General features: G+C 42.5%; 1 protein-coding gene across 14 annotated transcripts in view; it reads left to right on the top strand.

Moving 5' to 3' along the window:
* The first annotated feature begins 2,468 nt into the window (after positions 1 to 2,468).
* SUPT20H (SPT20 homolog, SAGA complex component) overlaps positions 2,469 to 23,334 on the top strand; it is a 31,659-nt gene continuing 10,793 nt past the window's right edge. For 8 of the 14 annotated variants that reach the window (XM_060268935.1, XM_060268933.1, XM_060268932.1 and 5 more), the window contains exons 1-17: positions 2,469 to 2,522; positions 3,348 to 3,446; positions 5,664 to 5,699; positions 6,321 to 6,379; positions 6,459 to 6,525; positions 8,329 to 8,455; positions 9,260 to 9,363; positions 10,949 to 11,065; positions 11,188 to 11,241; positions 12,915 to 13,054; positions 15,716 to 15,872; positions 15,964 to 16,020; positions 16,854 to 16,925; positions 18,246 to 18,403; positions 18,959 to 18,991; positions 21,443 to 21,560; positions 22,446 to 22,554. In XM_060268935.1, the coding sequence (XP_060124918.1) occupies positions 3,441 to 3,446; positions 5,664 to 5,699; positions 6,321 to 6,379; positions 6,459 to 6,525; positions 8,329 to 8,455; positions 9,260 to 9,363; positions 10,949 to 11,065; positions 11,188 to 11,241; positions 12,915 to 13,054; positions 15,716 to 15,872; positions 15,964 to 16,020; positions 16,854 to 16,925; positions 18,246 to 18,403; positions 18,959 to 18,991; positions 21,443 to 21,560; positions 22,446 to 22,554 (1,414 nt within the window). In that variant the 5' untranslated portion in view covers positions 2,469 to 2,522; positions 3,348 to 3,440. The remainder of the gene's footprint in view (positions 2,523 to 3,347; positions 3,447 to 5,663; positions 5,700 to 6,320; positions 6,380 to 6,458; positions 6,526 to 8,328; positions 8,456 to 9,259; positions 9,364 to 10,948; positions 11,066 to 11,187; positions 11,242 to 12,914; positions 13,055 to 15,715; positions 15,873 to 15,963; positions 16,021 to 16,853; positions 16,926 to 18,245; positions 18,404 to 18,958; positions 18,992 to 21,442; positions 21,561 to 22,445; positions 22,555 to 23,334) is intronic. The other 6 variants (XM_060268937.1, XM_060268934.1, XM_060268936.1 and 3 more) reach the window with 2 other exon arrangements.

Raw genomic sequence — 23,334 nt, 5'->3', positions numbered from 1 at the left:
AACATTATTATGGAAGAAACCCCTTGAATGCCAGTGTTGAGCTTTTAAATGCCTTTTTGTTTTCTTTGTTAGCACAAAATAAGAGTCAAGTAAGGAAGATAATGGAACTCGGCTCTTATGAGGCAGTGGTTCTCAAAGGGTGCCATGCTGGTGTGGTAGGAAACAATGGCAAGTGTGGCGGGAAGATTCAAGGTCAATAAAAGAAACATTTCAGTGTAGCGCAGCATAGTATCGTATCGAAATATATCTATTTTTTAATCTTTTCAAAATGAGAGCAAGAGCATCAAGTGATGCTGAGGACAATCTCCTCCTATAAATGAGATTACCCAGCAAAAGCAAGCTCACGCCTCTCATTGAGTTTGTATACATATACATACATACATACATACATACATACAGGGCTGGATTTAGGTTTGATGAGGCCCTAAACTACTGAAGGTAATGGGGCCCTTTATATATCCAGCTGTCCTTTGTCAGCAACAAATTGTCACCATCTTTTATGTTGTATATATGCTATATGGTAATTTATGGACCTAATACAGTAGATATCTAAAGTCATTTGCACATAACAAAATATGTATTTTATCAAAGTAATTGTTGAACTGAAATACAATTAAGAAGAAGTATATTAATAGTGAAATACAATGAAGAAGTATATTAATAGTAGAATAATTATTAAGCTCCAACTGTATACAGTATAGGTTTTATTTTATTTGTTTTTTATCTTAGATTTGAAAATGTACATCCAGTTGTTGTTTTCCTTTAAAAAAATTTGGGGGGGGCCCAAAAGAGTGGGGCCTTAAGGCTATAGCTTGTTTAGCTTATAAGTAAATCCGGCACTGCATACGTAAGTTACATACTTGTTGTACAAAACGCGCTGCGGCGTGAGATTTTTATTCTGAAAGTGTGGCCCGGAGAAAAAAGTTTGAAGAACCCTAGATTAGGGTGTCAGACTAAGGATTGGGAAACACCAGGGTTCAAATTCCACCCAGGCACGCACTCCCAGCAGTGAGGCAGTGAGAGATTTTACTTTCTTGGGCTCCATGATCACTGCAGATGGTGACAGCAGTTATAGGGTGGCAATGACCAGGGCCAGAATAATCCTGGTCAGGCCACGCAGGCCCTAAGAGCAAGAGGAACTCCATTTTGTATATTCAATTCTAAATCTCTCTGTCTCTGATAGAAAGCAAACAGGCACAGCATGTTTGTACATCTAATGCAAAGATCTAACCACACACAGCACTTCTATGAAATTCTAGCTACACCACACTTTGTTCCTTTGTTCCATCCTGTCTAGCATAAACCACAAGAGCACATCCTGTATAAGCTTTGTAACTTACATGGGGGTGGGGGTGGGTAAATTTTGTTATAAAAGCACTCTGTGTATGCCCATGGGTCGGGCAGAAGAAGAAACTCATTCTCACTGCCACAATTTATTGCAATTGTCTGACAATTCTAATAAATGTTTTAATAAATCTGTTTTATAATATGTACAACTGCCTGAGATTTCGTCTGGTCAATTTGGGAAGCCAGTCATCCACCTTACATTGTCACGAAATTATAAGACGCCTGCTTCTTGGGAGAAAAGCAATGACAAACCCAGACAGCATCTTAAAAAGCAGAGACATCACCTTGACGACAAAGGTCCGTATAGTTAAAACTATGGTTTTCCCAGTAGTGATGTATGGAAGTGAGAGCTGGACCATAAAGAAGGCTGATCGTCGAAGAATTGATGCTTTTGAATTATGGTGCTGGAGGAGACTCTTGAGAGTCCCATGGACTGCAAGAAGATCAAACCTATCCATTCTTAAGGAAATCAGCCCTGAGTGCTCACTGGAAGGACAGATCGTGAAGCTGAGGCTCCAATACTTTGGCCACCTCATGAGAAGAGAAGACTCCCTGGAAAAGACCCTGATGCTGGGAAAGATGGAGGGCACAAGGAGAAGGGGACGACAGAGGACGAGATGGTTGGACAGTGATTCTCGAAGCTACGAACATGAGTTTGACCAAACTGCGGGAGGCAGTGGAAGACAGGAGTGCCTGGCGTGCTATGGTCCATGGGGTCACGAAGAGTCGGACACGACTAAACGACTAAACAACAACGCACTCCCAGCCTAGCCTTACCTCACAGGGTTGTTGTGAGGATCCAAAGTGGAGGGAAAGATCCATGTTGCCATGGACGCCCTGAGCTCCTTGGAGGCATCAATGGGCATCAATGTAAATAATGATAATGTGCTCTTCTCTTTCACATGGGGGGATTAAGATTTTTATTGAAAGCGGTTCTCCATGTGATTGCTACTTGTCTGTGGAACCTGGGCCTTTGGAACTGAACGAGCTCCCGGCGGCGACGATGACGACAACGACAACAAGCAGCGCTTGGCCGCTTCCCGCGTTTCCGTGGCAACCGCGAGCGTCCGCTGCACCCCAGCGCGCCTGCGCGGGTCTCTCTCGCGCGCGCGCCCCGGAAACACTTACGGCGGAAGTAGGCGATGGAAGCGCTGCTCGGACAGAGGCGGAGGCGGGTAGGTCTCCCGTTCGCCTCGGGGGTGGGAAGGTAGGATGTAAAGGAAAGGGGTTGCTGAGCGAGGGGTCGTGCTGGGGGTGGGGTGGGGCGGCAAAGCATGTGTCCCCACACACCTGTGTCCCCTGCATCGAGGATGGGGGTGGGATAATGTGCGTGGAAGCAGCAGGGAGCGTCCGCCGCCCCTTCTTCTGCTTCTTCCTCTTCTGTTTCTTTTTTCTGCTCCTCTCCCCTCCTCTCCCCTTTCTGGAGGGGTTATTTGCACGGAATTGTGAAGCTGCGGCTGCTCTATAGGTGGCCATTTCCCCCGTCGTCGTTACATACTAACCGTACATATTTCTTTCACAAGCTTGCGTCTCCAGCTGTTGTTGGATTACATCTCCCATCATCCCTGGTCCAAAAGCAGCTAGAGACCCAAGCTTGGGAAACACTGATCTAATTAAATGAAATGCAGATAAACTTAATATCAGTGCTTTTTTTCTTTCTAAAAAAATGTATAGGGGGTTCTCTCATTTTCTTGTTCGTATTGAAATACTGCCCCTCAAGGATTGGTGGGAGTTGTAGTCCAACAACAGTTGCTGGAGACCCAAGTTTGAGAAGTCTATTAATTGCGCCTACATCTTTAGCTGCTCTTCTTTTTCATCAGTAAGCCACCTCAATGACCGGTGTATATGTGCAGGGAAACCCCAGATTCCTATCCCAGTCAACTCCCGTTCAACCTCCATTTAGATTTTATTTTCCTATTTTTGACAAGTACATAGAATTTAAATAGAATGCCTTATCTATTTTGCAATAAGTGCTTTTCCTCTTCTTTCACCAATTCTAGAGTGCCTTAAACATGGACACAGGAAACTGACAGTGCTCTTCTGCGCCCATTTCCAAAAACATCACTTTTGGATGTTGTCATTGGGCTTCAGTCATGATGGTAAGATTTTTCTCTCTTCTACTGTCAGATTCTGGTTTATGAAATGCGTGCTTGGGACAGGGGAGAATAAATTAACTGCATCTTCTCTTTTTAATATTTATAATTGGAATCAAAACACTGTGCTATAAGGCGTGTTCAGACCTTGGTCAAATTAAACCATGGTGTTTTAGACCAAGGATGCTACATCTGAACCAGTTCAGGGATTTTTCAAGATGATAGTGAAATGTGGATAGTGAACAGAGGAGCCAGATGTGCAGCGACAACCTTTCTTAAGATCTTTCTTGAGGCTCCTCTCTTTTCTAGTGAACACTTGCTAGCAAGATGGCGTGAAAGGGTTATTTGCTGATTGTTGTTCAGTAGATTATACAGGCAGTGACCCATTTGCGCAGGGTGTTACATTCTGGACTGCCATGTGCTTTGACCACACTGCCCTGTTCCTCCCCTTTTTGTGACTTTTGGGGTCTCTTGGATTCAGGCCAATGCACATGTGCACGGTTGCACACATTTTGGACAAGTGTAAAATGGCCATTGTCTGTATAGCATATGTGTGAGTGCTATTGACATGTCTGTTTGCCTCTGTTAGTCACTATACTAATAGAGTATAGTCTTGGATGGATGAAATAAAAAAGCAAGATGCAAATCTGATGGAAAGCTACTTTTAAGTGCTGTTACTAGTTAGTGACAAGTGATGAAAAGCCAAGAACAGCCCATTTCTTCACCAACTTTTCCAGTATTGCCTGAGATTATTAATACAAATACAGTGGTGCCTCGCTAGACGAAATTAATTCGTTCCACGGGTCTTTTCTTATAGCGAAAAATTCGTCTAGCGAATCCCATAGGAACGCATGGAAAAAATTTTGATTTTTTTTTTTTGCCCATAGGAACGCATTAATTGAATTTCAATGCATTCCTATGGGAAACCGCGATTCGCTAGACAATTTTTTCGTAAAACGCAATTTTCTAGCGAGGTAACCTCCGCTCGAAAAATCCTTTCGTTAAGTGGAAATTTCGTTAAGCAGGGCATTCGTTAAGCGAGGCACCACTGTACAGTATTTGCATTTTTGTGACTATGGTTTAAGATTATTTTCTTTATCTTGTACTAACAAGCTTTATAGAGCACATGCAGTTGTGTATCTTACTATAATTAAAAAAACATATGGTACTTTCTTCAAAGTTCTCTAATCCAGGAAGTGAATTCTTAATTGTGATTAAGCATTAATGTTAACACCAATGTTAATTGTGGATTAGGCTACCCAGGCTTCCTGTTTAACCCTGATTTGAAATTAGCGCTAGTTCTGTCTTGAAACCATAGTTTCAAAACATAGTTCAATAAGAGTCTTGTTCAGCTGTAACCATAATTAACAACAGTTCTGACATGCTTAACTGCTAAAGGAAAAACTGGAGAATTTGCTGTCAAGGTGGGAGAGAGCAGCCTGCTCATATGTCTGCATCAGACTATAATGTAGGCATTGCCAGTTATACAACTGCTTTGAGGTAGCCGCTGCTGTCAAAAACCACAATGTAAGCAAACTTGTACTTGTCTCAGATATTGTCTTAATTGTCTGTGACTGGATGATTGTTGATAACATATTGCTTGCACTCAGGTCCTAATTATATTTACTCAGAAGTCTAATTTTAATGAGATTTGCTTCTAGGTAACTACACTATTAAATAAGGTTTTTGTAATAATTGGTCAAAACACTTTATCTGCTGTAAAAAAGATAGAATTAATAAATATTATATGATACTAGCAGTGTTCGAAATTAGCCAGGGGCCAGGTGCATTTTACACCTGAATATTGACCCCTTGTGACCAAGTGAAGATGCCTGGGTGCCAGAATGGCGTCTGGCATCTCCACCATCTGGAAGGATCATCGATTAGTGACTGTTTTCACACACTAATACCCCATCCTGTAGAATTCTGTCCGTTCTATTTTATCTGCACAATCAGAATGAATTTCCGGAACCAAAAAGTTGTATTGAAAAATATGATTTTGGAGCCACCTTTCCCCAAAATGGCAACTAGGCATTCCACTTTGATGACTAACCCTGGTTTTAGGAGCCATTTGGCGCCCAGCTGATATATCTGAGTTTCTAACACTGGGTACTATTTTATATCGGATGCAATAGTACAAGAATGTATATTAACATCAAGTCCTGCTTTCTTTACCTTTACCTTTACCCGCTTTCTAAGAAAGCTCTTTTTATCATTTTACAGCAGCAAGCTTTAGAACTTGCGTTGGATCGTGCTGAGGCAAGTAGTAGATTGTATGAATTGCACACATATTTTATGTTTCATTTAATAATCATCTGCATTGTACCAAAGTTTCCCCAGTTATTCAAAACACTGTACAGTAAATAAATTTCATGAGCTGAAAATGTAATAGGAGAGAGATTTATCACTTACTTTTTTGTTTAATTTAATGTAAACATAAAGGTAAAGGGACCCCTGACCATTAGGTCCAGTCGTGACCAACTCTGGGGTTGCGGCGCTCATCTCGTGTTATTAGTTGAGGGAGCTGGCGTGCAGCTTCCAGGTCATGTGGCCGGCATGACAAAGCCGCTTCTGGCGAACCAGAGCAGCACATGGAAACGCCGTTTACCTTCCCACTGTAGCGGTACCTATTTATCTACTTGCATTTTGACGTGCTTTCAAACTGCTAGGTTGGCAGGAGCAGGGACCGAGCGACGGGAGCTCACCCCGTCGCGGGGATTCGAACTGCCGACCTGATCGGCAAGCCCTAGGCTCTGTGGTTTAACCCACAGCGCCCCCCGCACTGTAAACATACTGTAAACATACACACTCCTAAATCCCCTAAAGCAGTTTGCATATCTGTGTACCACTAAGCTTATTTGTGTGGTTTTTCCCCCCCAGTATATCATTGAAAGTGCACGCCAGAGGCCTCCCAAACGAAAATATTTATCCAGTGGGAGGTAAGAATTATTTAGTGCCTCTTGTTTACTTCAACAGACAAAATGGTTACTGAATTGTGTTTCCTCTTCACAATTTTAGAAAATCCGTGTTTCAAAAATTATATGAACTGTATCTGGAAGAATGTGACAAAGAGCCTGAAATAAAGGTAGGTGGGACTTATTTGCCAAGCACTCGCTTCATTACTGTCTTGCTGGTGGTCTGCACTAGAGCTCTGATAAGCCCCACTTTCATTTTGTGAAACAAACAAACAAACAAATATTTAGAATATTTATATACTGCTTTCTAAAAAAAAACTATTAAAGGAATAGGCATTTTCACGCAATGCCCAGTGTCAACTCAGATTCTGACTTGGTGTTGAGGATGGGGAGGAGCAACACCTCCCTGAAAGTAAAATCCCAAAGCAAGGTGTGCTTCTCCACATAGTGCTTCCCAGAGGCAGGTTGCTCGATTGAAGGGTGCATGGTGGCCGTCAGGGCTTTGGTGGTACAGCAAAGAGCGCTTGCTTCCTAGATCTGATCTGAGAGGAGAGCAGATAATAATGTCTGGGTGAGATCCTGCTGTGTAGGTCTTCCTACAGATTTGTTGGCAGATAGAACTTGAGCAATGCTAAATGATTCCTTCCTTATAGAATCGAGTTTGGAAGCGGCGGCCCTCCAAATGTTGGAACTCCCATCAGTCCCAGCCTGCATAGCATGGTCAGAGATGTTGGGAGTTGTAGGACCAGGGGTTCCCCATTCCGCCTTTAGAAGGTCATGAGGAAAGCCCTCTTTGTGAGGGATCTAAAACCCCACAGCCCTTATTTTCCAGCAGGAGGAGTTCAAGGGTGCCTAACAAGAAAGAAATGGAGGCACTCTTTTGGGAAGCGATCAAGAGATTGTAGTTCTGGACAGGGCAACATTCTATGAAAACTCATTGCAGCAAACGCAAGCTAAAGCCTCGTTTTCTTAGTGGATGGTTTTATTAGAATAGAATAGAACAGAACAGAACAGAACAGATACTTTATTGTCATTGTACATAGCACAACGAAATTGAATGCCATCCCATAAAAAACAAAATAAAAACACAATTAAAGCGCCACACACACACACACACACACACACACACACACACACACACTCCAACTCCCCAGAACTCAGGAAAGTGGTGGTGTTAAATTATTTTGAGAGATTCAAAGCAGTTCTTAAAACCTTCACATAAATGAAGGTGCACCAACTTTGTTGAATAAAAGTAGGTGGAGGGGGGCACTGCAGAACCTGTATGTGCTGCCTTGAGTTCCGTGGAAGAGAGGCAGAATATACATGTAAGAGATAAACAGTAGACATAATTATTTGTTATTGGGAAGTGGAGTGGATAGGAATGGTTGAAGGCAGGCCGAGTGTAGTAATGGGTGAAATTGTCCTTCTGGGAGAGAAGTCTCCTGTTCTTGGCTCTACCTTCACCAGGAGAGCAGAGTGAATACAGTGGTACCTCTACTTACGAATTTAATGCGTTCCGAACACACATTTGTAAGTCGAAAAAAATTATAAGTCGAATCCCATAGGTATGCATTGGGAGAAAAAATTCGTAAGTCGAAGCAACCCTATCTAAAAATTTGTAAGTAGAAAAAATCCTATCTAAACCGCATCCAAGATGGCGGACGGAGCTCCATTTGTAAGTAGAAAAATTCGTAAGTAGAGTTATTTGTAAGTGGAGGTACCACTGTAATTTGTCCCTAGGCTTTTCTCAAGATTGCTCCAAAATATCGAGCCCTTCCCTTTTTGTTTCTTTCCCTGCAACCATTAGTTCTTAAGCACATAGAATGAAATGTTACTTACGAAACCAAGGTAGACTTAGTAAGGCAATTATAGTGAATAGCTGCTCGTTTCCATGTTCATTATTTCATGTTGTTAGTAAACAGTGTTAGCTCCTGGATTCATTGTTTTCATGAGTGTCACCCATTTTGAAACAGAAGCTGAGGCGAAATGTGAACTTGTTGGAGAAGCTGGTTTTGCAAGAGACATTGTCCTGCCTAGTAGTGAACCTGTATCCAGGAAACGAAGGTTATTCGCTGATGCTGAGAGGGAAGAATGGGTCAGGTAAAGTTAACACTAAATAGCTGTTAACCTCCTAATTGTGCCTTAAAATAAACAGTGCTTCAAGTTGCTGGTTTTATTAAAAACACTTTTGTGCCTGTTTAAAGGATCTTCTGGTTTTCTGTGCTCTGTGTGCCTGTTTGAATTCTTCCAGCTACTGGATTTTGTTTTACTTAGTAGAAGAAAGACCATGCCTGTCTTTCTCTTGATTGTGGTGGCTAACCAGTGTGCCCCTATCCCCAGATTTTTTTTTCCTCACCATGCCCTCAAAGTTGTCATTGGGGGAAAAGCATTTTTTGATACACAGATAGACAGGCTGGTCCGTGCGATCCTCCACTACCACAATGTACTCCAAGGCTTCTCTGAAACGTATCCTTTTTAAAAATCACTGACTTCTCCCTTTTATCCATATATTAAATTGTACTGATCACACCTGTCGTGACGTCAAAAGTATTTTTGTGACCACTGCCCCCAAGACTGTTAAAAATGTGCCCTTTACGTTTTCTGGCCATGTCCACTTTTAAACATTTTGGCTGCGCCCACTTTGACATGCCCCCTCCCCCAATGAGAATTGACAGTGTGGCCTTGATAGAACGAAGGTTGGCCACCCCTGTTCTAGATCATCCATTCATTTAAAACATTTTTAACCAGCCTCTCCTCGGTGTGGGGTAGCTTGTTACGTATCAGAATCACAATTTTGTAAGTTACAATACGGTTTTCTTCTTTTTTGCCCAAAAGGAATAATTGTGAAAGCAAATAGTTCACACCCGTATTCATAGTCAAATGCATTCTTTGGTTTTAACACAGATTCAGAAACCATTCGGCTTCCTTATGAAGAGGGAGAATTGCTTGAATATTTGGATGCAGAAGAGCTGCCTCCGATTTTAGTTGATCTCCTGGAAAAATCACAGGTTTGAAATGGTGTTTCTGGTTTTGTTTGTAGTGGTTGGGGGGGGGGTAATGGAAGTAGCAGTGACCATACAGTGGTGCCTCGCTTAACGAATGCCCTGCTTAACAAAATTTCCGCTTAATGAAAGGATTTTTTGAGCGGAGCTTGCCTCGCTAGACGAATGCGTTTTACGAAAAATTCGTCTAGCGAATCGCGGTTTCCCATAGGAATGCATTGAAATTCAATTAATGCGTTCCTATGGGCAAAATTTTTTTTAAAAAAAATTCAATGCATTCCTATGGGATTCGCTAGACGAATTTTTCACTATAAGAAAAGACCCGTGGAACGAATTAATTTCGTCTAGCGAGGCACCACTGTATACAGTAGTAACTATAGGGGGGGGGTACCAAAAAAACAACATCACCCCAATGTGGCTGAACTAGAACTTTTCTTGCCATGCTTGCTGAGGCTGCTAGGAGCTGTGATTCAGCAGCCTTTGTAGGACCAAGGGTTCACCATTCCTGCTATATTTGGTATGAGTTCAACTAACTGACCAAATTCAGTGCTGAAGCAATGATTCTTCAACATCAACTTTGTTGGGCTGGTCATGTGCGGATGCCTGATTACTGTCTTCCAAAGCAACTACAGTGTTACCTTGGGTTACAAACGCTTCAGGTTACAGACTCCGCTAACCCAGAAATAGTACCGTGGGTTAAGAACTTTGCTTCAGGATGAGAACAGAAATTGTGCTCCGGCGGCAGCGGGAGGCCCCATTAGCTAAAGTGGTGCTTCAGGTTAAGAACAGTTTCAGGTTAAGAAGGGACCTCCAGAACGAATTAAGTTCTTAAACAGAGGTACCACTGTACTCTATTCCAAACTTTAAAATGGAAAGCGTAATGCTGGTGGTCAACAAAAGAGGTTTAAAGACTTTCTCAAGGCAATTTTTTAAAAAATGTATAAACACCAGCAACTGGGGAACACTTGCCTGCAAGCGCTCTCCAATTGGAGAACAGCCTTTACCAAAGGTGTCATGGGCTTTGAAAACACTCGAACTCAGAACTCAGGGAGAAACGTGCTAAGAGGAAGGCACGCTTGGCAAATCCACACTGTGATCAACTCCCACCTGGAAATGAATGTCCCCACTGTGGAAGGACGTGTGGATCCAGAATTAGCCTCCACAGTCACTTACGGACTCATTGTTAAAACTGTTTATGGAAGACAATCTTACTCGGCTTCGAGGGATCACTGACCAAATTCGCTATCCTGTCTGGAGACCAAACTACCATTTGGGTTCTAAAACTATGGTGACAACAAACCACAGTTTGGCATAATGTCTAAATTGAGCACTAGTATGAAATTGTAAATTTCAAAATTTATGAACCAAGCTTGAAAAATATTTCTAACCCTTAGGAACAAGCACCAGTTTTTACATAATTTGGTTATTGTCCCTGTTAAGTTATATAATATTAAGAATAAGAATAATACATGGAGGGTTTTTTTTAAAAAAAAAAAAAAGAGGAAGTAATCCCAGAGATCTAAACAGAGATCTGCTTAGTTCCGGGTATATGGAAGTGCTGATACGTACATTTTTGTTTGCTTTTAAACAGATAAATATTTTCCATTGTGGCTGCGTCATAACAGAAATACGTGACTATAGACAATCTGGTAATCTGAAATCTCCAACATACCAAAGCAAGTACATACTTCTGCGCCCAACAATGCAGGTAAACTCGTGTTTTTCAGCTTTGGTGTTACTCTAATTTTTTTTGAAAAAAACAATCCTGATGCATCGTATTTAGAAATCCTGTACTTCACAAGTAATAAAAGGTTTGCCTCATTTTTCTAGACCTTGGTTTGTGATGTGCATTCCATTACAAGCGACAACCACAAATGGACGCAGGTAACAAACGTAGCAGCTAAAGGAGTTGACTTCACTAGTGTGGGAGTTTCCTCGTATTATGGTATATTGTGATGACAATTTCTGGTGCAATATGGTCTTCCAACCCCAGGAAAGGCCATCTTGTTCAGTGGCATAAAGGTCTACTAGGAGATGAATAGGCCTAGGTCTCAGTGAAGTGACAAGGTTATGTCTGGGCTCTGCTATAGGTCTCAAGTGATTTAATTCAGTGCGATAGATAGATAGATAGATAGATAGATAGATAGATAGATAGATAGATAGATAGAGTGGTACCTCGACTTACGAAGATGATCCGTTCCGCGGCCGTCTCTGTAAGTCGAAGTCTTCAGTTGTTGAAGTGCCCATTCTGCGCATGTGCGCAGGGCGAAAAGACTTCCGGGGTTGTCGACTTCGGAAGTTGAAACCTTCAGAAGTCGAGTCGTTCGGATGTCGAGGTATGACTGTGGATAGATAGATAGATAGATAGATAGATAGATAGATAGATAGATAGATAGATAGATATTTAAAACCCCTCCAGATAAGAATGGAAAGCAAGCATGTTGGAGAAAAGGTTAGTTTAGAGTCTTCCCTGGCATCTAATATTATTTGTGCTGGACATGTTTTGTATGAAGAAAAATTTGCGCAAGACCCCAACCCTGCAGTTTGCCACTTCAGTGAGAATATGTCATAGTGAGTCGAAGGAGTAGACCTATTTTGCATGATTATATTTATTAATATCAATATTAGGCAGAATCCAGAACATTTTTTCTGCAAGATCTGTTTGTATTCTGGGGGGTACTCCATTTTCCTTCCCCTTTCAAGTTCAGGATCCTCTTAACACCTCCCATGCCATTCGGGGGGGGGGGAGCTGACCCTCCGGGCAGCTTTGGGGGTTGCCCACAAGCGGCTGCAGCAAGAAAGAGGAGGCTGAAAAGCATTGTTGCCCAAATAGAATTCCACCTGACCCCATCTGTAATTCTAATTGCCCACGCTCCGCCCTAAGGTTCCATTGTTATGGTGGATGGCAGAAAGGGGCTTGTGTGCATGCTCTGGTTCTTGAGTTATGCTCACATGTGCAATTTCAAATTGGGAATCTTCCGGAGATTCTGTTAATAGAAATTTCGGTTTAGATTATTGAAACTTTGGCAAGAACCATAGTAGTTCTGAAGAGAGATGTCAGATTTTGGGCAACTGTGTTTGCTGGTCCCCTCTCTCAAACACAATCTTAAGTCCCTGTGATATGAAAGTATAATAATCAGTTAGATTACAAGTCGAGAACAGCTACCTATTTCACACTGTGCAGACACTCAACTATCATGTATGTTAATGCCAAAAATACTGTTCAAATATTTACAAATACTGTTTAAAATATTTGCAACGTGCAGCCCGTCCTATGCATGCTTATTTATTTATAAAAATATTTATCTGTTGAAATGGTTTACTGCAACAAAACATAAAACTGTACTGTTAAAAAAACCATATAAAAAGGTTAAAAACAGACATCAGTTAACCATTGTGGAAAGACGGACTTAAGTTGCAGGGTTTTCAGCAAGCATTCAAAAGCTGGCACTGAAGTTACCAATAAGTCCTATTGAGTTAAATGGGACTTACTCCCAAGTAAATGTGTATAGGATTGCAGTCTTTACTGCGGTTTTAGAACACTCTCTGTATTATAGGAAGACAAACTCCTGCTAGAAAGTCAACTGGTACTGGCTACAGCAGAACCTCTGTGTCTAGATCCTTCGATTGCAGTAACTTGCACAGCAAACAGACTTCTCTATAACAAGCAGAAAATGAATACTCGTCCAATGAAAAGGTATTGGAAAGTCATAATATATAGATGGAAAAATTCTGAAATGCTCGTTTATAAAAGTTCCAGAAATGTTCTTGCTGGGAATGTTAAGTGAGGAAATGAAGGGAAAAGACAGGTGTCTAGTAATGTATGCAATCGCATCCGCCAGACTTCTTGTCACAAAAAATTGGAAAAATGATTTAATTTTAAAGGTAGAGGATTGGCAAACTAAAATGATAAGATATCAGAACATGGCGAGGAAATTAGGAGAAGCTAAAGGGATATCACAACAGAAAATTGATAAGGATTGGGAAAAAATTTAACGAATACAAAGCAAAAATTGTAGAAAATGTTGATCTCTTAGCAGATGGGTGAAGGGCTCAAGAAATTGTAAATAGTAATGGAAGAGAATGAGAAAAAGGTATACAAAAGAATTTGGAAACAGAAACTGGAATAGAGAAAAGGCTGGAAGTTATCACAAGGTGGTGGGTGGGTAAGGGGGGGCCATCCTTTATGTTCTTATGTTCTGTTTTGATGATTATTTTATGTTATTAATGTTTGATAATTGTTTAATTCCTTAATGTATTGTTTTTATTTTTCCATTTTTTTCTATCTTTATTCTTATTGTATCACAAAAACTGAATAATTTTTTTAAAAAAAGATTTATAAAAAAATCTGGCTGCTTTAATGGGGGAAAGTTTTTTGTTGATAAGTTTTGGAGAACATTTTAGTTGACCTTAAAAATCTCTACAATGACCTGGAACATCTGTAGAAATTTTACCCAGAAAAAACACCCTTAACATTTTGTTTGGAGCAGAACATATTTGTGATGAACTATGATCATTTAAATATGAATCACTCAGCAGGCCCTAGAATTGCATCATCGGATAGCTCTTTGAGTGAATGCAAGCTTTAGAGCAGGCATCCCCAAACTGCGGCCCTCCAGATGTTTTGGCCTACAACTCCCATGATCCCTAGCTAACAGGACCGGTGGTCAGGGAAGATGGGAATTGTAGTCCAAAACATCTGGAGGGCTGAAGTTTGGGGGTGCCTGCTTTAGAGCATGGGTAGGCAACCTAAGGCCCGGGGGCAGGATGCGGCCCAATCGCATTCTAAATCTGGCCCGCGGACAGTCCAGGAATCAGCGTGTTTTTACATGAGTAGAATGTGTGCTTTTATTTCAAATGCATCTCTGGGATATTTGTGGGGCATAGGAATTCGTTCATTGTTATTATTTTTTGCAAAATATAGTCCGGCCCCCCACGAGGTCTGAGGGACAGTGGACCGGCCCCCTGCTGAAAATGTTAGCTGACCCCAGCATTAGTGGGACTACTTGTTTGTCGTACAGAAGAAGAAGAAGCTGTTCACCACCAAAAGAGAGGGCCCAAAGTTGCATAGAGGGTTGCCCTCCTGTTACCACAAGGACTTCCACCTGCAGAAAAAGACTTTTCTTCCCTGCACTCCTAATTGGTGCTAGGGTGGTGCATTGGGTTAGATGAGGAAGAGGAAGTCCCGTTGTGCAGGCAGACATCCTTGTGCTATCAGGACGATTTTGTTGGCTACAACCCCAGATTTGCATACATTATACATTTATAGAAACAATTACCGTGGTACCTTGGTTCTCGAACACAATCCGTTCTGGAAGTCTGTTCAACTTCCAAAACGTTTGCAAACCGAGGCACAACTTCTGATTGGCCCCGGAAACAATGCCAACAAACGAAATGGATGTTGGGCTTCTGAAAAACATTCGCAAACTGGAACATTTCCGGGTTTGCGGCGTTCAGGAGCCAATTTGTTCGTCAACTAAGCTGTTCAGGAACCAGGGTACCACTGTATTAGAATTAGGCTCCTGAGAAGTTGAATAAATTAATTTCCCATACAAATTGCCTCAAATACATTAATTGGTTAATTTGTACTTCTCCCCAGATCGCCAAAATAAATTATTTTGGTTAATTTACCTCCCAACTCATTTCCGATTCAGATCCTGCTCCAGTATGAATTTCTCTTTAATTACCCTCACTCACCAATCATTATTACCCCCCACTAAAATAAATTCAACCCCTTGGCTGTGAGGGGATGTGACCAGAGAGTGTAGACATGGTCTTTCTTCCTTCCTTTATTCATTATCTGTTGTACTTCGCCTAGAGACATCTGTGTGGATGATGATTAGTAAATAATAATAATTCAGCCCAAGCTCAGCCGGTGGCCTGTTGCCATGACAGAAATTGAAACCTCGTTTTGCCGCTGGAAAATTGCCCCTGAGAAATGACTTCCCATTTCCATTTCCAGAGAAGTTACAAACAAAAATAGTGACTACTGTTTTAGGGCTTATATGGGCCCTAAATCTTTCCCCATACAATGCCCATTGAAAGAAATGGTAGTCTTCCATCACATACTATAATTTCTCAGAAGCATTTCGAGGTTCAGCTCAGCAGGCTGGCAATGCAGTCCAGCCAGTGGGTTGACATTGGATTAACTAGGGAAAAGAGAAATATTGACAACTCACTGGCCATATTGTCTCTTGAACTGATATCCCCTTCCCTGTATATCTGGTATCAGACACACAGTAAATTGCATTCTGGATTATCTGCTATGAAAGAGGATGCCTGGCCACTCTAGCAAGCGTGTATGAAAATTATCCAAACTGCCTGTATTCTTTCCATTAATATTTTTAATATTTTACAGGTGCTTCAAGAGATACTCCAGGTCATCTCTGAATCGGCAGCAGGAGGTGTCTCACTGTACAACACCACCGCAGCTCAGGTTGTTTGATTATTTGCAGAAAAGAAAGGAAAAGAAGGGAGCCCAGCAGTACGACCTCAAAATTTCCAAAGCTGGAAATGTATGCATGTTTTTAAAAGACAGCATATTAGATAATCTTTCTTACTCCGATAACCATTGTTCATTTATATATTTGGTTTCCTTTTTTCCAGTGTGTGGATATGTGGAAACAGAATCCTTGCTATTTGACGGCGCCATCTGAAGTGGATGTAAGTGCAGAGGCTTCTGAAACACACCAAGATGAGTAATAATTGCCATTCCTAGGATTGTATCCAAAGCCGTCAGTCTACTGGTGGAGCTCTGGCCCAGGAGCTTGTACATACAGATCTGTACATGCCAGTGTAATCTCTCCGCTTTTGAAGCATCTTGTTCAAGAAGTTCTGCTTATACTAGCAGAACAAGTTCAGCACCACCTCTGTTTAGCATAGCACTTGGTTGGACGTCACTCTTTGTCATTCTCTTCTGAAAAGAAGACAGATCCCAGTCAATAAGAATAAATTGGCTAGCCTAAGAAGAAGAACATTTAAAAATGAAAACGTCTAGATTCGAAATCAGATTAATTACACCGTTTTTGGAAGGCCTGTTAAAATAAGTCAGGCATAGGCAACCTTGGCTCTCCAGATGTTTTGGAACTACAACTCCCATGATCCCTGACCACTGGCCCTGTTAGCTAGGGATCATGGGAGTTGTAGTTCCAAAACATCTGGAGAGTCAAGGTTGCCCATGCCTGAAATAAGTGAACATGTAAGAGCCATTATTTAAAGGATGTACTATATCTGAAGAGGATGGGATCTATCAAGATACAAACTGGACTGAAAACATGTGAGGTTTATAATCATGCCTGTTTTGGGAATTCTTTTTCTCCCACTTATAAGGATCATCACAACTCAATAAACCCTCATTAGGATTGTCTTGCCTTAACTCTCTGAACCCATCAGTATGATTATAATTCTTTTCCCAGTTATAAGGACATTCACACTCCTCATCCACATCTTTAATCTGCTCTCATTGTAATTTACCGATCTCTTCACTGTTTCTGAAGGTGGAAAAATATGCCAAAGTGGAAAAATCTATCAAACCTGATGACTCACAACCCAGTGTCTGGCCCGCTCATGTGAGTAACAGTAGATTGCTTGCTAACCTTTTCGATAATTAAGAGACTTCTTGTTCCGAAAGATAGCAACTTGAAAGAACAATCAGTACTTGAATGTGTTTAGGTGAGTAAGTGAAGGCTCTAGGAATCATTTCAAATTGTTATTACGAAATACGGGGAAGTGGGTCTTGTGATTTTTTCAGGAGTGCAGCTGCATGGCATTGAGAGGTAACTCTGCTGTTGCTGCTGTTGATTGTGCAAGTAAAACTAACATAGATCTGTAGTCTTCTCCATTAATGAGTCATGTCTCATGTTGAGCCTCAGAAGCAACTGCCTCAGAACTAGGGTGTTTGATCAGTTAAACCTCCCAAGTCGGTGGGATTGGTAGCAGTTTAAAATGTGATTTTTTTTTAGCAAATTCAAACCACTTTGTGTACTCCAGGTAAAGGTAAAGGGATCCCTGACCGTTAGGTCCAGTCATGACTGACGCTGGGGTTGCGGCGCTCATCTTGCTTTATTGGCCGAGGGAGCCGGCGTACAGCTTCCAGGTCATGTGGCCAGCATGACTAAGCCGTTTCTGGCAAACCAGAGCAGCACATGGAAACGCCGTTTACCTTCCCGCTGTAGCGGTTCCTATTTATCTACTTGCACTTTGACGTGCTTTCGAGCTGCTAGGTTGGCAGGAGCAGAGACCAAGCAATGGGAGCGCACCCCGTTGCGGGGATTCGAACCGCTGACCTTCTGATCGGCAAGCCCTAGGCTCTGGTTTAACCCACAGCACCACCCGCATCCCATGTACTTCTCATCAATTATGTGGTCAGTTGCCCTGTGTTGTTTAATTTCTACCACCATCCCTTCTCAGTTAAAAAAACCAACACAATTTAACTCAGGGGTGTTTACTATTGGGACAGAAGGAGTAGGGTAGACTTTTACAAAAGGCACTGACATTTGTAGCTTCACTTAGCTGTGTGGCGACTTTGCAGCTGCCTTCCCCTGTTCCCTGAAACTGCTCCAATAGTGGCCCATTTGGAACTCTGGTGCAGCAATAAAACTGCTAGCACATTTGCAAAGCTAAGCAGGGACAAATATAGTTTCACATTGGATGGGGAACCGCTTGTTGAGATTCCTGCATCACCGGGGGTTGGACCAGATGACCCTTGGGTGTCCCTCCCAACTCTACGATTCTGTGATTCTATTATTCTTCCTCTAGAATTTACTTGGAAGCAAAATTTAAAAATGCACAGCCTGCCTCTTTTCTCAAGGGCTCTCCTGCGGTTTGTCTCCTTTTAATCTGTGAATTGGAGGAATCTTTTGAAATGTCAACATTTCTCTCTTTGACAGGAAATAAAAGATGATTATGTCTTCGAATGTGAAGTGGGCAGTCATCTTCAGAAAACAAAACTGACCATTTTTCAGTCGTTGGGAAATCCATTATACTACGGTAAAATACAAATGATTCAAAATGACGAAGACGACGAGAGCTCAACAATTCCATCACAGTAAGTGGCCTTCATCTTAATTTTGGACACATTTTTTGTGGGTTTATAGAAAATGGCATCTCTTTATTTTTCTTTGTTTTTTTAGAAAAATAATTTTTACCTGTTACTGTTTGAGTCATTGAAGAAATGAGGGTTAGTGAGGGAAGACAGCTAGCCAGCTCCTTCAGCATAAGAACCATACCGAGTTAGACCTTGCAGCCCAGTATTCTTTTCCAAAAGTGTTCATACAAAAATCTCTGGTACAATCAAGCAGAGCCTCAAGGCAACAGACCTTCCCCTGTGGCTCATTCCCAGTATCTGATACTTTGAAATACACGGCTTCCGAATATAAAGAAGCTTCCATTTGCAGCAATGACTAATGGTCATTTTATTTATTCCATTTATATTGCGTCTGTTCTCCAAGGAGCTCAAGGCGGTGTACATGCTTCTCTGTCTCTCTCTCCACCCACCATGAAAAAAGTTAGGCTGAAAGATGGTGACTTCTCCAAGGTCGCTGTGCGAACTTCAGGGCTGAGTGGGAACTAATCTTTAATTCCTGTATTGTATCCCCTACAGTTTTCTTATTGGCTCAAAGACAGAGGCAGAAAGGTAAGGGCTTCATCAGTATTTTTGTGATTCTCCATTCATGCTTCTTAGCGCTAGAATTAACATTGGTCCATCCAACCTGCATTTTCCGAGTTTATTTCCCAACTTTGCTGTTGGAGCACTTTGGGCTGGATCCATGGAAGGAGATCCCATGGAAAGGGACTGGCAGAAGCTGACTTTAGAGCCCTCTCTTGCTTGTCTGCTCACTGAATAGCCGCTTGCAAGGGTAGGAAGTCTTGGTGAATGAAGCATGCTTGGTCTGGGGGAAGGGGGAATCCCTAAATATCAGAAGGAGACCCTTAGGAAAGAAATAAGCTTTTTATTGGCCAGTCAAGGGGAGGAAGAGGTAGAAAAGTCAGCTTCAGCTCACACTTCCATGGGCATTATTCACACTTTTACACTAACAGTATATGTACTTTTTTTCTTCTTCTTCTTCTTTTAAAAAAGTACTCCTGGTGGTACTAGGTGAAAGTCGTCAAAGCATCTTTCACTCTTCTTTGTGTTCTGTAGTTGAAATGTTTCTTACATATTACTGAAACCCTTTTGTTGCTACAATTCTGGGGAGGGCGAAATTTCATCCCTCTAATAAGGCAAGGCAATTTGTCATCTAATCGCACTCCTGTAATGGAACCTGACTGCTGTTTCTTTAATTATACCATGCTAACGTCATTAGTCATTTATTGTCTCTCTCTAAATATTTCTTGTTTTGCTAAGAACTAAGTTCTCCTGCAGAATCTATTAGGCAGCTTTCCGAGCTGTGTTTATTTTCTGTTCCATCCTCCCTTCATACTTGCATGTATACCCTTGCTCACTAGCAAGCTTTTATTCCTGAACAGTCTCCACCCATTAGCAGTGTGCTTTGAGTGGCTATTCTTCTGCTCCCAGATCCAGCGGCGTCGCTAGCCTTCTGGCTGCCCGGGGCGGCAAACCAGAAGGCACCCTGCCAGGGGGCGGGGCATCTATCGCGCGCATGCATCACGTCGCGCTACGGAGCGGGTTGCCGGGGGGGCGGTGCTCCAGCGCCTGGATCGGCGAGGGGCGTCTCTCGCTGCTCCACCTGAAGAAGCACACGTCGCACTACGGAGCGGGTTGCCGGTGGCGGTGCTCCAGCGCCCGGATCCGATAGCAAGCCGATCCATAGCGCGACGTATGCTTCGTGTGCTTCTTCCTACTCAGGCGGAGCGGCGAGGGGTGTCTCCGCTGACGCCCCTTGCCGCTCCGCCTCCGCCTGAGTAGGAAGAAGACAAAGCGCGCCATGGATCGGCTTGCCGCTGCTCTCTGGCCCGCCCCTTGCCTCCGCCCCACCAGGAAGAAGCGAGGGGCGAGGCCAGAAACATCGGGGCTTCCGCGCTGGTGGTCACGCAACCGCCACAGTAGCGAGGGGGCGCTACGCTGCCCCCCGCAGAGCGGAGCCCGGGGTGCCCCGACCCCTATTGCGACGCCCCCTGCCCAGATCAGCTGTGTGGAAGATGCCGGCAGCTAACCGCCACCTCTATGGCGACCCTCAGTTTTCTTTGTCCTCTTCTTCAGGAATGAACTCAGTGCCATGAGGGCAGCCCTTCAAATGTTGCAGGGCTCCAACTCCTGTCAGCCTCAGCATGGGCAGTGGTCAGGGATGATGGGAGTTGTAGTCGAGCAACATCTGGAGGGCCACCATTTTCTCATCCTGGTTTTAGATCAATAGTTATCAATAGACTAGCCTCTGTGGTTAGTGCTGGTCATTTTCTGCATGACAGAATGAGGATTTTTATTTTTATTTTTTACAGAATTTGGAAAAACAACATGCACATAATCCAAACTCTTTTATTTTCCCTAGCCCTTAATGGTTTCAGCACGGTGTTTGGAAACAGAAGGGATCTCTGATAGCTCAGTCGGTAGAGCGTGAGACTCTTAACCTCAGGGTGGTGGGTTTGAGTCCCATATTGGGCAAAAGGTTTCTGCATTGCAGGGGGTTGGACTAGATGACCCGCATGATCCCTTCCAGCTCTATGATTCTGTGATTTTGTTGTTGTTGTTGTTGTTTTTTTAAAAAAAGAAACCTTCAGTGTTCATGGAAGAGTTTCATCCTCTACATGTTACCATGCTCATCCATCTCTTGGTTGCCTTTGTTCGTTATGCACACACCTCCTCATTGTACTGCTTTTTGTACTATCCCAACCCCATCTGCTTCTCAAAATAAATGTTGAGGTTGGTAGAAGAGGATGCCAAATTAGACTGTATTTGTCAAACAGGAGGATTTTTAACAATGGAGTAAAATCTGCTCATATCACTTTAATTATTGCATCTTACATGTGGTCTTTTACTTCAGTTCCATAATTTGTTGATTGGAAGTAATGAATAGAGAAAATGCAAGAATATAGAAGCCTCTGCGTTGTTTTGGTTCTGGAGATGCCTTCAGCTAGTACTTACCGTATGTGATCTCATGAATGACCTCTGCTTAATGTTACGTTACAGAGTAGTCAATCAATACCAGGAGCTAGTTCAAAATGAAGCTAAATGCCCAGTGAAAATGCTTCACAACTCCTGTGGATCTGTCCATCTAAGCCAGCTCTCTCCTGGGAAGGAAATGGAAGTAAGTTTTTAATGAATGAATTAAATGACACCTTTGTAACTCTTAAAAAATGCAGTGATTCCCTGGGATTCCATTTCATCTCAGTTTACAAAACAGGGACAATAATGCTTTCCCCTAAGACTTTTTAACTGCTTGGCTTTTCCCCCATCCACTTTCTTCCACCTTAAGGCTCTGCTTTTCGCAATATGCATGAATGAGAGCCATGAGGACAGGGCTAAATCTGTCCACTGGTGAAATTTTTGGCCCCTTTTAATTACATCTTCAACTACAACCCCAGTAATTTGTGTGATAGAACCAAATCAGCCCCAACTGTTTCCTGAGCAGTCTGAAACATTTTTAGAATGTTGGGAGAGTGGGATGGAATGCCGTGAACTAGTCTTAAAATAGAGGTACCAGTGGCGCTATGGGTTAAACCACAGAGCCTAGGGCTTGCCGATCACAAGGTCGGCAGTTCGAATCCCTGCTACGGAGTGAGCTCCTGTTGCTCAGTCCCAGCTCCTGCCAACCTAGCAGCTCGAAAGCACGTCAAAATGCAAGTAGATAAATAGGTACCGCTCCAGCGGGAAGGTAAACGGCATTTCCGTGCGCTGCTCTGGTTCGCCAGAAGCGGCTTTGTCATGCTGGCCACATGACCTGGAAGCTATATGCCGGCTCCCTCGGCCAATAATGCGCAACCCCAGAGTCGGTCACGACTGGACCTAATGGTCAGGGGTCCCTTTACCTTTTACCAGTGAATTGGGGACAGGTGTTTTCCAGAATCAAAAATTAGGAACTCGGGTGTTCGTTCTGTCAAATTGAGAAAGGGAAGAACGATAAAGAATGAAAGCTGGAAGAAAAGGTTGACATCTAGTAAGAAGGGTTGTTGTTGTTTTGCTTTGCTTCTAGCAGCCTGAGAGTGTGTCAGGCTATATTCAGTCTTCAGTGCTGGGGAAAGGTGTGAAACATCGACCACCTCCCATCAAACTACCTTCAAGTTCAGGAAGTAGCTCATCAGGTAATTGTTGGGTTTTTTTAAAAAAAAATTAGTAGGTTAAGAGAGCAAAATACATCACATCTGGCAACCAATGGTCCCCATCCTTTGCTTTCAGATAGTACATGGGGAAACGAGTCTAAAAAGCCCAGGACATAATTTTTCACGGCTCTCTTGCATCTATGGTGGCTCATTTACCAGAAGCAATATGTTTAGTGTTAACTCTGGAGGTGTATACTCGATTGTTACCAAACTAAGCCTCCTGGTGTATATTTTGCTCAAGGAGACTTAGTTTGATCAGAATTGAATATACTCTTCCACAGTTAACTCTAAATATATTACTTCTGGTAAGTGAGCCACCATAGCCGCTAGAGAGCTGTGAAAGTTTGTGTCCTGGGCTTTTTAGACTTGCCTACCCATGTACTACCGTATCTGAAACCAAAAAGGCACATTGGTTGCCAGATGTGAAATATATTTGCATTAGCTTCAGATTTCCTACCCCTTTGTTTCTCCTTTGTTTCAATTACTGCAGAGTAAACCTGGCTGTGCTTTGCTTTTTTTGTTTTTTGTTTTTTTCTCAGTGTCCAAATACATTCATAAATTTGCCCTGCTCATCCTTTTACCTGCTGTAGCAATGGCCAACCTCGTCAGCTTTTATTAAGGTACCTACCTGGCTAAATCTGCTCGAGGAACAAAGTCCCCTTGACTTAAACCGCCGTCATGCCCTCCCTGGCAGCAGTTTTGATTAGGGAGAGTCTGCCCTCCGAATAGACTGGCAGATACCCCTTCCACTGGGAAATGAGG

The sequence above is a fragment of the Zootoca vivipara genome, chromosome 16, assembly GCF_963506605.1.
Source record: "Zootoca vivipara chromosome 16, rZooViv1.1, whole genome shotgun sequence".
In the NCBI taxonomy this organism is placed as follows: Eukaryota; Metazoa; Chordata; class Lepidosauria; order Squamata; family Lacertidae; genus Zootoca; species Zootoca vivipara.
Note: the sequence above shows the minus strand (reverse complement) of the source record. Positions and strands in the feature narration are given on the sequence as shown.